Source organism: Pavona decussata, unplaced genomic scaffold (genome assembly GCF_977016875.1).
Source record: "Pavona decussata unplaced genomic scaffold, jaPavDecu1.1 SCAFFOLD_48, whole genome shotgun sequence".
Lineage (NCBI taxonomy): Eukaryota > Metazoa > Cnidaria > Anthozoa > Scleractinia > Agariciidae > Pavona > Pavona decussata.
In genome coordinates this window covers 987,501-1,004,152 of record NW_028145470.1, presented here as the reverse complement: position 1 = coordinate 1,004,152, position 16,652 = coordinate 987,501, and the positions used below count along the sequence as shown (strand labels likewise).

At 35.9% G+C, this 16,652-nt stretch overlaps 1 protein-coding gene and 1 long non-coding RNA gene across 5 annotated transcripts in view; both read left to right on the top strand.

Annotated features, from left to right (window-relative positions):
- Positions 1-16,652, top strand: part of LOC146481647 (uncharacterized) — a 222,333-nt gene that overhangs the window by 94,195 nt on the left and 111,486 nt on the right. The window lies entirely within an intron of this gene.
- The window catches only part of LOC146481652 (homeobox protein SIX6-like), a 13,500-nt gene continuing 5,299 nt past the window's right edge, over positions 8,452-16,652 (top strand). The window contains exons 1-2 of one of the 3 annotated variants that reach the window (XM_085107707.1): positions 8,452-8,568; positions 12,268-12,799. In XM_085107707.1, the coding sequence (XP_084963833.1) occupies positions 8,538-8,568; positions 12,268-12,799 (563 nt within the window). In that variant the 5' untranslated portion in view covers positions 8,452-8,537. Of the gene's footprint in view, positions 8,569-11,369; positions 11,404-12,067; positions 12,800-16,652 lie in introns of those variants that run through there. The other 2 variants (XM_085107709.1, XM_085107708.1) reach the window with 2 other exon arrangements.

Genomic DNA, 16,652 nt, shown 5'->3' with positions numbered 1-16,652 from the left:
AGAAGTCAGTTACTGTACACAGCTAAATTGTGCTTGCAAAAAGTTTTTAACTCTCAACGAGAATCAATCACTGACTTGACTTCACTTCACATACTTTACAAAATTACGCTTTTATTCTCTCTAAAACGTAAAAAGCCGAGACAACTACGTTGGGAGTGTAATTCTTGTTAAGAGTTACAAACGCCTTACAGTGCAGGAGCGAACTAGAGAAACGGAATGGTAGTTTAGAGATGGTGATATCTTTGTTTTAGATTTGCTATGTTCACACCTAAACACTTGACATTATTTTCTTTTCTCTTCAGATTGATCTGTTTTATTATTACCGTCTTAAGTTAATATGCTTCCTCCTATTCACAAAAAGTTCCAATCACTGAAAATAAAGTTATTGCGCATTTGTTTGAAGATATGTCCGGAGATATGGTGTCAATGTGGGACAGATGAATTTCAAAATAACAGTAATAATAATAATATTGCTTTTGAAGAATATAATTTCGTGGGCAAGGCTTGTAGAACTGAATCTTAGCACTGAATGCGTTTGCGTCTTCACTCATAGGCTTAAAGTACTAGGGAAAATGAAAAAAATACAGCGCATGCATTCTCAAAATACAACACTCTTTTACACTCTATATACTGATCATGGGATTCACTCATCTAATCTTACCAGCAATTTTATTGTATTTGCTAGGAATCTTTGCGCACTAAAATACAAAATATAACAGTAAGCATTCTAGCACAATGATTCACAGAAAGTGAATGTTCTAAATGAGTAGAAGTCAATGCCCTTTTAATAAATGTTCGATAAAAGGCTTGAGGTGTTTGAAGTAGAACCCTTCCACGATAAAACAAAGGGTTTCAGCACAAAAGGAAAACTGATGCCCAGCCAAAAAGCAATAAAATAGAATAAAATAATCTCGGTAAGCGTATAGCCACGAGAATGGGAAGGTCTTTCCCACCTATCGCAAATAGTTTGTGACCAACAACAATTAAGACGACAAAGTTGTTAGGTGGCAAGTTTTCGTTACACGAGTAAGGTTGATCATTACTGAAAACTACATGAAACGCGGACAACGTTTGAAATGGGATTTTTGTTAGACGGCGATAAATTTCTAATCATTGTTAAGGTAAAGCGACTTAAGATAAACTTACAACCAAATTGTTACCCTTTAAGTTCATTTATATCAACTTTAATTTACGGTAAGTGCTCGAAGATGTTAATTTTCCCTTCAACATGAATTTGTAAACATTCTTAAGAAACTTGACTGTAATATTAATGTTCGCAAGCGTAAAAGCGAATTGATTATACATAGTTATAGATCTTTTTGATTATTTGTGTGGTTTTGGAAATAGTCATGGATTTATGCGTGACGTTTGGTCAGAAACGTATGGAAAAGGGAAAAAATTAAAGATGGAGTCATTAGAGGATATTTTAAGCTTTTAAAAATGTTTTCAGTCTCTTTTGTTAGAGGGTTAATTGTTTCATACATGCGCAATTGAGGTTTGGTTTCAAACCGGCGTGATTCAGCCAAAATCTTTCATATGGACACCTGAAAAAACACGACTTTCTCCATCTGTTCACAGCCTCAATGGATGAGAAGAATCTTTTTTCCTTTTTAATAATAATCATAACCTTTTTGTACGTTTTATCCTTTGTTTTGAAGTAATAAACGTCAGCCTGTTCATAAGACTGCCATGAAAAGGAAAAAAGAACAAAATGCTTTCTGATATGAGCGTTCGATATTGTCAAGTCTGAACATTTCCGCTCATTTATATTCCAAAAGTTATAGTTTTTTAGCGGAATCATGTTTTTTTTTTTTTTCGCGGAAAATTAAAGATTGCACCCTTATAATAAAAATTGCAGTCACTGAACTGTTTAAAATCAAAGACTTATTTGTACGACGGCAGTAAACCGCGTAATTAAAATACTAACTGACCTAAATCTCATTAAAAAGTAAAATAACAGTTGTCAAGAAAAACAAACTTTAATAATTGAGTTAAACGAAAGCACAATTAGCGATGGCTGAAGACATCTTGTGACTTGTTCTTGAAATGAAGTACTTCTTAATTTGAGTGGGTATATAACGATTTTTGATCTTTTACTGGTAGGGAGTTTTTTTTCTTATTCAAGACCCAAAGAAAACTTTTTTTTTCATTTCCGTACATGATTTACCACATCCTCTTCACAACAAATTAAAATATGAAAAAAAGGTATCCGGTAACTCAAAATAAACTTCATCACTCATGATTACTGCTGTCTTCGTCTTGCGGTTAAGAATTATTGCTTTAGAACGGCTTGTTTAGTTGCAGGGTATAACTTGTCATATCCATGAAAAACCAAATTTCCTGTAATTTTAAGCATTTTAACCTGATTTTGTTGCTTTGTCCATATATTCTAAATTACCCATCGTATGAAGAAGTAGAGTTTGAGTCGTTTGTGTAAAAACGTTGACCAGTCAGGTGTGAATCAGTCTCTTGATAGGCATCACAGAGGCAAGCCTTTTTCTGCGTAGAGATAATCTGAAAAGATGGGAAAATGCCAAAACATACTGAAAAAACGAAATGGAATAAAGGATTATACAACATTTTCCATGTTTATTTCTCAGTCAGAGTTGGTCCGCACCGGTTCCTTATTTTCTACGTCAACTCTGATGTAAATTTCAAGGCGCGACTGTTGTCCTTGAACACGGTATACTGTATTAAAGAACCATTAGATATGCGTTTGCTTATTTGTCTTTTTAAATCGATGAAGGCCGAAGATTTTCGGACGAAACATCCTTTCTAAGTTTTTGATAAATGTGTTTGAACGTTTTTACAAGTCAGTGTCCGAAACATTTAATATTGTAGAGAAGACTTCTTTGGTACTAACTTGCAAAAGGTAACAACAATGTTTATATGTCCTCATATCAATGCTCTTCAACGGAGTTCTTGCATGGAACTGATGTTCATTACTTTCTTGCTTAGATTTTCACGAACCGTGCAACGAACTGATAGCTTAGTCGATAGCGCACTACACAGGTATCGCTGAGGTCATGAGTTCGATTCCCGTTCAAGCCTGATTTCTTTCGTTTCGAGGCGGCTCAGGCGTACGTAACGGCGATGGTTGCGACATTAACATAGCCTCCACTGCACTGATTTCGGTTGTTGAAAAGTTCACGTTGTACACACCGTATAGAGTGGAAAACAGATTAACGCAATAACCGCGTAAAGGCATGCACCAAATATCACCTTGGAAAGAAATTTCACACTTTGGTTTGTTTCGTTATGAAACGTTAGGTTTTACTTCTAATTAAGCGGAACTTCATGGACCAGGTACTCTTAAGAAAGTAAGAAAGTAAGTTAACTCAAAAAGTTTGAAATTCTGGTGAAAACCTATTCAATACGTACAATTGTCATGTGCTCACCGACAGCTTACAGCTTTCTTCTAAGAGTACAGTGCGAATGCACTAAACAGCGCCAATGTAAATCATGCCCTAGGATTTATTTAGCTTTCTTCTAAGAGTACAGTGCGAATGCACTTAACAGTGCCTATGTAAATCATGCCTTGGGATTTATTAGTAGACGCAACTATTCGAACCACATACAGTTCTATAAGGGTTGTATCAAAAATGTTATCAAAAGTTCACTCATCAGCAAGTTTGAAGTGGGCTCTAGAAAATTTTGATTGATTTGGATTAATTTGTGTTTGAAATTGAAAAAATACTAATAGCAAGTAAACTATAAGCAAGGAACCGCACAACGAAAATGCTGTAGGTATACGCAGGATCTGTAAAAGATCTAATCAGCTCGAAACAGCTGTCCACGGTTGCCGCATTCTGTTGATTCTCGGTTTGGTCTCTATCATGTCGCTGTCGTGTTAAGTTTTCTACGCAGTCCAGCCTTGCATAAATCTAATAACAAGTAGCATCTTCCTGCTCCGTTTGAGCGTGTGTTCTATCCAGCTATGAGCTTTGGCCAAAGATTTTTTCTATTACACTACAATTTAAGGTAGAACTTTTCTGAGCAGGTCAAGGATTCGGAACAGCCATCTTTGCAGTCTTAGGGATAGTTTGGATTCGCTCATTTACGCATCGCGACAAACATGGGTAGTTCAGTTCTAATATGTCTATTCTTTTTTCGTAACGAGGCTCCATTGTGAAAATCTTAAGCAAGAAAAGTTTAAAAGTGTACGTACCAAGTTTTAATGGAGTAAACAATGATAAACAAGAAGCGCCATAGTTGGTATCTGCTGTTCATATAAATTACCACAATCGAGGATTACATGCACTGACCCAAAATTGAGAGCCATGTTGCACACCTTTCGGTCAACTAAAAAAAATGGGGACAGTTAAACAAAATGTGTTCTTTTTTTTGTTGTTGTTGAAATTCATTACACGTGTTTGCAATGACAAAGGTTTTTTCTATATGTTCTCTTAACTTTTCGTCGCTTCTGAAGCCTCTTCAGCTGCTTGTCAACTTAAAGATTGAGTTATCTTCCTGTGATACGAACCTGGAATTTTCTCCAAACTGGTGGTTGCTTAGGTGTGGCTCCAAACCTAGCAGAACTGCTAAATGAACATAGTAGGCTGTATTTTTCCAGCTGCAATGTTAATAAAAAGGAAAAAAACCACATAGGAAATTTTGCAAAGACAACTGCGGCAGCATAATAACTTTCAGCCCTTCAAAGTAATAATTGATCTTTTTCAGCCCTTCAAAGTAATAATTGATGTTGCCTCATAACTTAGCATTTTATTTAGACGAGGACAGGACCACCTTGTACAACACAATGAAAATAAGCACAAAGAGAGAAAATTTAGCAGCGGCCTTTTTTGTATAGATACAAAACCACCTTTCACTAAATCTCCAAAGCCGAAAGCCACATTATTCACTAAAATATTAAAGCAATTTGAAGATTATGCTAATTAGGTCTATTTAGTTCTCTCCACGTGGAGAAAAAATTTCATCTGCAAAACCATGAGAAAAGATGGCGTGTTTTTTAAGGTTATCCATGAACAGATCTAAGATGTTCAGTTGCGAATATTTGGAAAACAAGGAGCAAAATAGTTAACACCACAACAGCATTTCTCAGTACCTTTCATTAGAATTATTACACTGAGATTTCATCGACCTTAGAATAAACAAATGGAGAGCGAGTTTGTACAGCATATACCAAAACGTACCACTGGAAAATAGGAGTCAACAGCCTTCAAATTGTTGGCCACACTTAACGATTTCTCTCTACAGGCTCTAAAAAGATACAATTACTTTGTACAGCACAATTAACAATGCATCAAAAATAAGCGACATTACCACTGAATAGTTACGGATCTTATAATCACACTCAAACAGGACAATGACCACCTAGATGTAACCAATAATGAGAATCAACAACTTCATAGAAACGATTTGGAGATTAGAACGATTTTGTGTTGACTTCACTCTGGAATAAAGCATTTACTATTCCTCAAGACGATGAGCCAACGAATCTCTGAAGTAAAAGCCTCCCTGGGTGCTTGGAAATTTCCCCCAAACCTGCCCCCGCCAAAGTCATGTATAATGGATACTTAAACGCGTAAATTACTTTCGTTTTTTTAATCAGGTCAGAATTAACCCAGTCATGCTTGTTTTGCTATTTTTGAAAGTAAAACAACACAGGCCTTGATAATTAATAAAGAACCTGTAGCGGACAATTTAGTGATGATTATTACATAGTTTCGGCCAACTTCCCCGTGAAGGAGAAGAAAACAGGAAAAGCTGGTTTGAATCAAGATGCACCCCTTTTCTAAACCTTTAAACAGAGTAATGTTATGTATTGATGCTGCAAGTCTCATCCGTTCTACAACAGAGTTTGGCAACTCAATGTATAAACAAGTTAAACATGATGAGGAGAATTTTCCCGAAGCCTAAGTTATTCTGCAATCCGGTTGTGAGAGAACTTAACCCTTCTTTCCATTTTCATTTCTTATTATTGGAGGTAAAATTTGTTTATTTTTTTCACTGTCGTGCCCTGATAATGACCTAAATTATGTTAACCTTTGTCCCCCTTCATTTTACTTTGCTATTACAATCTTTCTCTTTATCATCTTAATGTGTTTAATATGGGATCAATTCAAGGAATTTTATGAAACTATCTATTAACAAGTTGCATTCCTCTTCCTATTAAGGGGGCAATTTACCTAAATTTGAATGAAATTTAAAGAGGTTTTAAGAAGGGATAGAAGAAAGAAAGTGATTTTTGGAACACCAACAGACAGTTGATACCCACGCAAGAGCACCCCGGGTTGTTAGTGGACTAACTTGGTATCCGTCTATTAATTATTAAATACAAATTCTAATTTTAAAACTTCACTAAATCTTCAATATTTCTTATTTCTCTTAATTTAACCAATCCTTCTAAAAAAACTACTCCCAAATATATCCAAAAATCACCCAACAATTTGCAAAATACCCCACAACACAGATTCACGGGATAATGATAGGGTTTTTGGATTGCTTGAAACGTGAATGAGAAATTGCCATTAAAGCCATGTCAAGTGGCAGAAAAATGGCGTTTAGGTGAAATTCCCCCTTAATTAATCTAGAAAATGTTGGTGTCAAAGATTCTTCATCTGCAAGTCAGCCTTTTAGTTCTTTTAAGGGTAACTAGGTAACCACAGATTCCCTGTTGAACGAAAATGCCCTTCATGGATACAGAAATTTTAAATTCAAAACGTAATTAATTTTCTGCAAACATTGAAGTTAAGTTTACAGAGCGGGAACAAGGTAATTTGTTGGTGGGTTTGCTTGGCTGTAAGCTGTTATATTAGTTCGATCCAATAACGAATTGCCTATCGACTGTCTTCCACTGGTGTCTCTTATGAGGACATTGCCAGTGTTCTTTGTGTCATCCCAGAACGTGGTCGGCATTCATCGTTTTCCTTTATTTTTTTTAACTGGTCGGACAAATCAAATTTTGTATAAAATCTACATGGAGAGAAGCCTTCTTTGAGCCTCCAACATGTCACAAGGCTCAATACCTTATGATTCTTGTCGTGTTAAGCTTGACCTTTTTTCAAGCAGTGCGGATGTTTTTATTCAGTTGAAAATCAAAATCAAAGCAAAAACTAAAAGGCGAACCATTGCAGCATTCAGAAAACAGCTACGCCCAAAACTGGTCTTAAAATTTACATTCAATTCCTAGTAATTACGGACGCCAAATCGATCTCTCGAAGGTGTGCGGGATTTATTGAACCTTTATGCAAACAATTGTCTTAATTAGTACAATTGGAGGGGACTTTATTTAAGCAGCGACTAATTAAAATCGAAAAAAGCTGGTTTGCTGTTAACGCTATAACTTGATTAAGCAGCTTCTTGCACTCCACATCTAAGACTTATGATACCAAAGTTGCCTTTTTTGTCTACTATCGTGGATAATTCTGTATGATTTAGAAACATATTCTGTATTTTATTTTTCCTTATCCTTATTTCTGTTGTACAGCTGTCTGAATAATTTTATTTTTGCAAAATGATGTTTGTTTAATTTGTGGAAATTGATTTTTTAATTAGAAAAGTAGCAGACTGCTTTATATTTTTTTTTTCAGGAAAATTGTAGCAATTTTACTGTATTAAATACTGCATTTCCTTTTTTTTTTGTCCTTCCTTTTAAATAACGTTTTCAGTGTAGGGTAACTCTGCAGGTGATGTTTGTTTTATTAAGAAGCAATTACGATTGGAAAATCGGTTTTTAATACCCCAACCCCCTCTCAAACACTATTATTTAAAGGACGTCAATTAATAACAAATAAAATGGCCTTAACAAATTTAAGTTCATCATCATGGGACTATGTTTCATCAAAGTCCTCCTATCGGTTTACTGATTGCAAGCTTCAATTTCCTTTTCCTTTAAGACAACAAAAAATCACTTAGTGGTCACCGCAATTTTCCTCTTTTTAAAATGGAGAGGACAAAGAGATGACTTAGAAACTGAAAAACAGGTTAACAACAGAAATAAATGTAGGAAGGTTTTCGAAAGTGAACCTATTCTTAAATAAATTTCGTGTTGCTTCGAAATAAATGTCGGATAAGGTTATTGTATTCTTTCGTGAGAAAAGCACAAAATTTCAAACTGCAAAATGTTAAGAAACAAACAGCACCAAATGCAATAAGCTCCAAATTTAGCTTTCATTTGAGTGGACACTCTTTGCGAAAATCAAACTACAAAAGCGAAGTTATGACTCTGAGAGCGAAAGCTGTCACCCTTCACAACATTTTAGTGTTGGTTGGTGGAAACAAAAACCAAGGGGAAACGGAAAAAAAAACCGTTTGGGACTGAAATACTTTGTACTAATCGAGACTTCATCTTTTTGGAATCTATGTATTAAATTAATTCGGAGAGGTATGTAGTTGTAATTAAGCGTTTTCGTATGAGAAATAAACCGGATCAATATCCCACAATTCCTTGTGACGCTATCAATGTCGATTAAATTTCCGCCAAGTGAGAATCGTTGGAACTTTTCTTTACTTTCTAAATTAATAACTTTCAACTTTCAATTTCAACCATAAGCGGTATCTCGACGGTCGGTGTCATGTCAACCAGCCTCGCGGTGCAAAATTCAGGTAGTAAATTCGTACATTGATTTTCATGTTATTAAGTGACATGCCATAAAACTTTGAGTTTGTGCTCGATACATTCAATGAGTCTAATTAGAAGTCTCGGTTTTATTAGATATAGGTTAGTATTAATTTTGATCGTACTGGACATATAGTTACTGTTTGGTTCTTTCGAGAACTTCATTACGTCGCTACTATTTGTACAACGCCCTTAAAAATTTTGTCAAATGATTTCTCGGGCGTGCTATTTCTTTTTAAGAAGACCTTGCATAACGTGATAACGAAAAAAACCTAACCCCTTTAATATTTTGCAAGAAAGGCAACCTGATGTGTTTTGTTAACCCTTGAACTGCACCCTGGCTATCAGAGAACAATTTTCTCTCAATCTCGCGTAGGAGGATGAATTGACAACTTGTTAAATGATAGTTTTTCGCTATTTAGTGCTTTGCCTTAATGAAGTATTAATTTGTTTCGTATCGTTTATTTATTCCTGTCTCTTCAGTCCTACATTTGTGGGCAGATTTATACCTTAGAAAATTAGTCTATTGCCACACCGTTAAGTAATTAAGTAACATCGTCGCAAGTCTTTATTTAGATTTGTATTTTTTACGATGAAACCTATTCGATAGAACTTTGAGAATGAATGGAGGAAGTGAATTTTAAATCAGTGAATTGCTTGAAATTATGAAGGAGTTAATAGCGCCAAATTAATTTCCTTCTTATTTAAGTCATATGAGAATGTTCAGAGATATAACAATAATTTTTGTCAACAATTTCCTTTTGACTACGAAGCGATTGCTAACTTTGTGAGTAACTAGGCTTATTGAATTTGAGATGGAAATTGTTTTAAAATTGGAAAAGGATATTTTTTTCACCTTGTGAAGATTAAATCAAAATTACCTGAAATCTAATCTTGTAAAAGAGTGAAACAAAATTAAGGCTGAAAGCAGTCTCGTGTTTCAATACGAAAATCTTCTTTGTGAATGCAATCGGATATAAGTCTTTTCCATGTAGTTGATAAATTTTGGGCACGTACTGAAAAGGACATATTGTTTAACAATAAATAGTTGCTTCAGAATGAAGTTAATTGATAAACATCGACAGGCTCTGCTAAAAATTAAGAATAAACACAATTCAGTTTTATTTTTAGTATGACGCCTACTTTCCAGCATCCTTATCTGGCTATATGGTTGTCTACTTTCTCCTTTAATTCATTTGAAACCGTTAAAATTAAATGACTTAAATTTCCTTCTGTGACTAATCTTTGTTAATAGTCTTTTGGACTAGGATATACTCCTGTCTCCCTCCTGGATAGCAAAGTCAAATGGTAATATAACGTTTCCAGTATGTTCCATTAAAATTAAATGTCTTAAATTTCCTTCAAAACCTGAGTGATTAATCTTTGTTAATTGTCTTTTGGAGTAGAATATCTTTTTTCTTATCTTAGACTGTTATACCCCTGTCTCGGTCCTCAATAACAAAGTCACATTGTAATTTAACGTTTCTTTGCAGCATATTCCAGCGCTATGAAAACGTTTTCGACAATGTACTTTTTTCTTCACTTGTCAGTCACTTTACTAGTAGTAAACGCAGTTTTTCCTACGATCGGCTCATTATTACATGTTATTGTTGTTACAGCTTGGCTTATACCTGTCTTTTTTTCTCCTAATCATTTCTTCTGGTTGTTTCAAGTCTTCTAAGGTTTGAATTATTCAGCATTAGTAATCAGGATTGGTGTTTCAAATCGACACTTTTACAATACACGACGATTCTTCTCCCAACCCATCAGTGGGCTTTTGAAACGAAACATTGTTTATCGGTTTTATATCCCACTTTTATAATTCTCTTCATGCAACATTCTAAACAAATTAAGCTCATTGTTGAGCTAATTTTCTTCCCTTTCTTTTGCGTTTTTTCCGTAGTCCGCCTTTTCTTTTGCAAAGAAAAAATACATCAATGTCTACCTTATCTTAAAATTGCTCTTTTAACACACTTTGAACGCCTCTTTTTTGGAACGAGGTCATTATTTTACAACTCTTATTTCACGAAATACAAGCAGTCACTGTAAACTGAATTATGGCATTCGAGCAATCCTTTTGTAAACAAATCAGATTGTTCTCGCTATTACAGAACAAAATGTCACCTTTTTGCCGACTTATTTACAGATTACAGCATTTTTATGATACATACAATCCTTTCACTACGTTTCGGTACCTTCACGGTCTAATAGCACTCATCTTGCGCACAATACTAATGATACTAACATTATTATTCACTAAAGCTAGGCTAGTCACTGGAGGCAACTCGCATGCTTAGTAGTTACAACTAATTTTAAAGTAACATCCACGAGTTTCCTAATCATCGCGAGTCCAACAAATGTATATTGAATTTTGTCTCCGAATATTCTAATTATTTGATATGATACATCAAAGGATTTGTGTGAGGTTGCTGCGGGAACCTATTCAATTGCTCCTACCCATTGTTTGATTTGTTGACAGAAATAGCAGATGTACGACCCACGGTGGACGGCAAATGGCACGTTGTTTTCTTTCGACCTGCCATTGTGCTCGGCAGTTTTGAAGCATTAATTCAACCATTTTTGAGTAAATACAGCTGGGTGCGGGATTCAAAGCAACCAATCTCTTCAAAAAACACTGAAGTTGCGGAGGATTTTTTTTTTAACTTGCTTTGACGCGTTTATATTTTTCGATTTTTTCCCGTTGACTCCCTTTTAAGTGCCACATTTGATTGTCAGTTTTAATTGCTTAATTTATTTTTTGTTACCCCAGGTAAGATTTGTTTTTGTATAAGATTGATGCCCGATGGAAGAATGCGCTTGTGGTTAATCTTTAAACATTTTTTGTCTTCTTCCATCTTAACATTCAAAAGGCGCGAAATATACTCCTGAATGTTTAAGAGCTAGACTAGAACAGCGGTAAAAACGTGACAACTGCTCTTCCAACTAACGAATTCCGCGTCAAATCAGACACTGAACATGGTGAAAGAATTGATGTGTGCACTGATAATTCTTTGATTCACTTCTCGCCCATGAATTAAAAGGCATGCATTGATCGAGAAATTATTGTTGATATAAAAGGTCTGTGCTTTGTGACCGTCTGTTAACTATCGAAGTTAAGAAGACAAAAGAAGTCCTAATTGAGTCTGATTACATTCAAATTGTTTAAAGTGAAATATTTTTCTTTTTTTATAATGATTAAGATTTCGAGATTTTTGAATCACCCAAAGCCCTCGTTTTGTACACATTTGCAAAATCTGGAAGGTCGGCAATTTGGTTTCAATATCGAGCCACAATTGAGCGCTTAAAACACTGTTTGTTCAGGCTACAGATACTCCAAATGAAATAGGCCATCCTAGATGCTAAAACAAACAAGTTTGTCTGAATCTATTTCATGCTAATGACAAACTAATTGAGGAACTGGGTCACTTGATGCTACCCTGACAAGTCCACTAAAAGGTGTTTTGTTCATCTTAGGGGTTGGACAATATCGTTTTAAAAGCGGGAATGTTTAGTTTAGTCAACAAAGCGTCCATCCACTAGTAAAGCAAAATCGGTACTCAGTCACGAGTTAGTGTCGTATTTAACACTTGTCCAAGGTGGTACCGTCTCATTCAGGATCAACAGTCGTCAAAGACACATCAGTCGTCCATACTTGCATAACATGCTTCCTTGTCCGTTTTCTTCAGATCAAGTCGCTCAAGTATGCCAGTTTCTCCAGAATACTGGGGAAATCGAGCGCCTTTCTCGATTTCTCTGGTCCTTGCCCACGGATATAGATAGCGATGTTAAGACCTCCGAGACGATACTTGTATCAAAGGCAGTGGTTTATTTCTATCAGAACAACTTTAAGGAACTTTACGCCATACTCGAGAGCCACAAGTTCTCGAAAGAAAACCATGAGCGTTTGCAGTGCCTGTGGAGGACAGCGCACTACATCGAAGCTGAGCGCCAGCGTGGTAGGCCTTTGGGGGCAGTGGGGAAATACCGCGTGCGAAGGAAGTACCCGTTGCCTCGGACGATATGGGATGGCGAGGAAACTACTTACTGCTTCAAGGAGAAGTCGAGGAATATTTTGAACAAGGCTTACACGGAGAACCCGTATCCCACTCCACGAGAGAAGTACGAACTGGCGAAGATGACTGACCTGACTGTAACACAAGTAAGCAACTGGTTCAAGAACAAGCGGCAGCGGGTGAGAGCTGCAGAAATGAGGAAGGGGTGAGTATTTTGCAATTAGTCATTGCTCTCTCATTCATTCTTTCATGTTCTATTTTAACAGTAAGAAAGCTTAGTAGTGCTGTTCTGTGGTGTTTTATGTTATGTTGAACAAACTGTTGTTAAGTTTTTACTCTGCGCTTGACTAAAGTCCCAAAAGTGTGGCCATTGAAATTAATGAAAGCTGTTGAGCGTTACAGTAGGAATTTTACTGTTTATAATGCCATACAAGGTGTATGGTTCTGACATGATTCTGCCAATGGAGCACTGAGCACAGTTTGTTAATGAAAGCTATTTAGATTTACTTATCTGTTTTGTTATCTGTGTTTTAACTTTGTGCTCAACTGAACTTGTGATTCAGATTTCTTAATCTGGAAAATATGGTAGTCAACAAAGTTCAACTGATTTGTCTGATTCGTTTTTCTTTTTCATGACAAAGCTTGCTTTGAATGCATTTGTACAACCCAAGTGGTTCCATAGGCACTTTTATATTCAGAATTTACATCATTTCAGCAAAGAATGGTTTTCTCCTCTTCTCCCTTAAAACAAAGATGAAGTCTTTTGCCTGTCTCATTATGTGTAGCTATAGATTTCATAGTCTGATTCTCTTGCGAGATTTTTGCTGAACGCCTTTGAATGTGTTAGTCACTTAAAATTGAACAGAGTATTTTCTCACTCTAAAATATTCAAAATAACAAAATAATTAACTGTTCTTGGTTAATAAGCTGATTTATGAAGCAAAGTTGTTATGATCACTTCTAAATATTTGACTCGCTTACAGACTTTTACGATTATCATCCCTTAAATTTATATATGACTGATTTTTGGGAACGATACATCCGCATTTACCGCATTATAATTTGAAAACTGGGAAAGTTGATATGCACAATTAACGACACTTAAAACGTCTAAACAAACTTTAGTTTTTTACTGAATGCGACATCGCTGGAGATAATAAAGCGCACAAGAGCACGGATTTACCTTACTAGCAAATCAGAGCCAAAATCTTCTGCGTATTGCTTTAACCCTTAGGCTTCTTTTGAGGCTGTGAGCTCAATCGTAAAGTGCCAATTTCGAATGAAAGCCGCGTTAATCAGAAATTCTGTGTTGTTGCTGTTTTTATTCTTCAAAGGGTGAAACTTGTATGCTAGTTTTTTAAACAAATTTTGTTGAGGCTCGGTAGACACCAAAGAATGATTATTCGGCAGTCATGGACGACCTTTCCCTAACCATATCTACCTATTTGTACGCGAGATCGCAGAGTGAAGACTATTTTTATCCTTCATTATATATTGGCTACTATTTGATGCCCTATTAACACACTATTCCAACCGATTACTCGCTAATGGAAGATGATTATCACCTAAAATAGATAGGAAAGGAGCATATCAAAAGTCGCTCACTGAGAGACGTTTCTGGCTCAAAGCTATTGTTTTGGTTTTAACAAGGACTATTTTTGTCACGTATCCGTTTCTCTATGTGTTGTATAGCAAAAGGAGATCTGTACATTAAATATATGCCGCCCAAATTTACGTATTTTGTCCCCCTTGAATACTTTTTACCTGTTAATTGCAAAGAATGAGTTCTTCTCGATCCAATATTAATGATTAGTATTACTATTCATAACTTCCTAGATGTTTATGCTATATATTTCACGATATTTCATTGTAAGGATTGTTCTTTTACTCGTTGTATGTTAAAGCTGAGGAACGAATATTCGAAATGAACGAGACTGTAATGAATTTCTGTTGTTTTACACACGTGAGGAATCGAAACTGATTTCAAGGAAAAAGCTTTTTATTTGCTGCAGCGTTTATTTTATGTCAAATGTTTAATGAAGATGTCATTCTTAAATTTGTATTTGAATTTAAGGGTAAATCATCAACTTAAACTCTACTGGTTGAAGAGTCACTCTTGAGTGCATGGTTTTATTAGTAAAAAGAAACGTTTTGTGTTTTCTTCACAGTCTTTTAGCGCGAATCGTCTTCGTTCGATTTCTTTGGATTTTGTTTTATGCGAAAAAGTATCAAATTTCATATTGATGTATACTTCTGCTTGGCAAACTTGAATGGTGTTTGTGTGCGGGCAGAAATCTTATCCCTGAATCAATAGCTTTGATACTTATGTTTCAATCATTTGCCCTACCCAAATGGAAAAAAGTTTTAGCGTTGTTTGCTTTTCATTTTGAAACCTTGCGTGTATTTGGCCACCTGCGCGGTGAAAAACCAACCGAAAATATTAGCTAATGGACCGGGTAAGTTTCAAACATCACCAGCACTATATGTGATACCGATTAAAATCGGAGTGATCATTCATGGTGATTACACGTTTATAACAAATCATGAGTTCTACAGATCGTTGTCCGTGGTTTTGTAATCTTACTGGAATTAAAAACTTTTTGTTTTTGTGCCTCCGATGCATCATGTTCGGTATTGTTTGATCTTTCTTGTTACCTGAAAAAAAAAAAAAAAAAAAATACAAAGTGTTAACCACAAGCAGTACCCTTTTAATCAAATGGCCAAGTTATGACAGAAAAGAAGTTGTCGTTGTTCCTTTTCCATTAAGAAACCTGACATCTGAGTTCCACTTTCAATACAATACATTATCAAGTGGACAGGTGAGATGACTGGAGAAATCACTAGGGAGGGGTGGTTGGTGGTTATTTCAAATTGTATTGATCAACATCTGATTTTCACCACACAATATAAATACATGAGATACTATGGGCGTCTCACACTTTGATTTGAAGTAACCTTGCCTCGGAAACTGGTTCATTTATTTAGCTTTGTCCAATATGGACAGGGATACCGCAACATCTAAGGCCAATTACTGCGGACCCGGGATATACGGAATATACGCACAAAGACCAGACCACAACACCGGGAACTACGTCCCCTACTCTTTGCGAACAGTGAGTGGGTTCTTTAACGTCCCACAGAGTAAATTACAAACAAGGTTTGTGAGACGGGGCCTACAGTTTATCGTCCTTATCCGAGAAGACTAGAAGGTCTAACCATTTGCAGATGTCAGAACAAAGGCAGCACTTTGTCCTCAGTTATTTAAAGACCCTGAGTGGTGGTCCGGCCGGGGTTTGCACGGTAGTCCGGCACTCTACCAACTGAGCTAACCGGTCGGTTCAATCCAATAAATATTTTAATTTCTTATTCAGCCAGTAACGCAAAACAATTGTCCACCTGCTGGACACTAATGCGATGGAACAACTCCTTTGCGTTGGTGAGGAAAGTGTTATGATGCAGTTAGCACAGTTTCAGAAAATCAAATGAAGCATGGATTGGACGTACTAAATATTATATATCCTCCAGGTTTCATCGTCACACCATTAACTCTCTTGAAGTTATTAACGGGTTCCGTCACCCCAAAGGCTTTTAGGAACTCAAAATACAGAAGACAAAGCCCAGAAAATAGAGTTAATGTATCGCCAAATTCAAGTGGTGACCGTCTAGGTTGTCTTTTTATTATCAGTGGATGTCAAGCAGATAGACAGGTACCAGGAATGACAAAGAAATTATCAAGTAAAGGGCATTATCATTAGGTTGTGAAGTTTTCTGAGATCGATGCACAGTTTCCAATAATTCTTTGAATTTATATCTCGACCTTTTGGCGAACACAAATACAATGAAATGAGCAGAACAAAATACTAGTACGACGCCAGTGAGTTCGAGCAATGCGAGCACCAGTCATGTTTCCAAAGACCTTGCTGTTTCACCCTGTTGTTTAACAGTAGAAATGGAGACTCGTGTAACTTGTATATATTAGTTTAGATTGATTGATATCTATAATCTTTAATTGTTACCTTTCTAGATCCAATTTATGATGAAATAATTAAAACCAGATA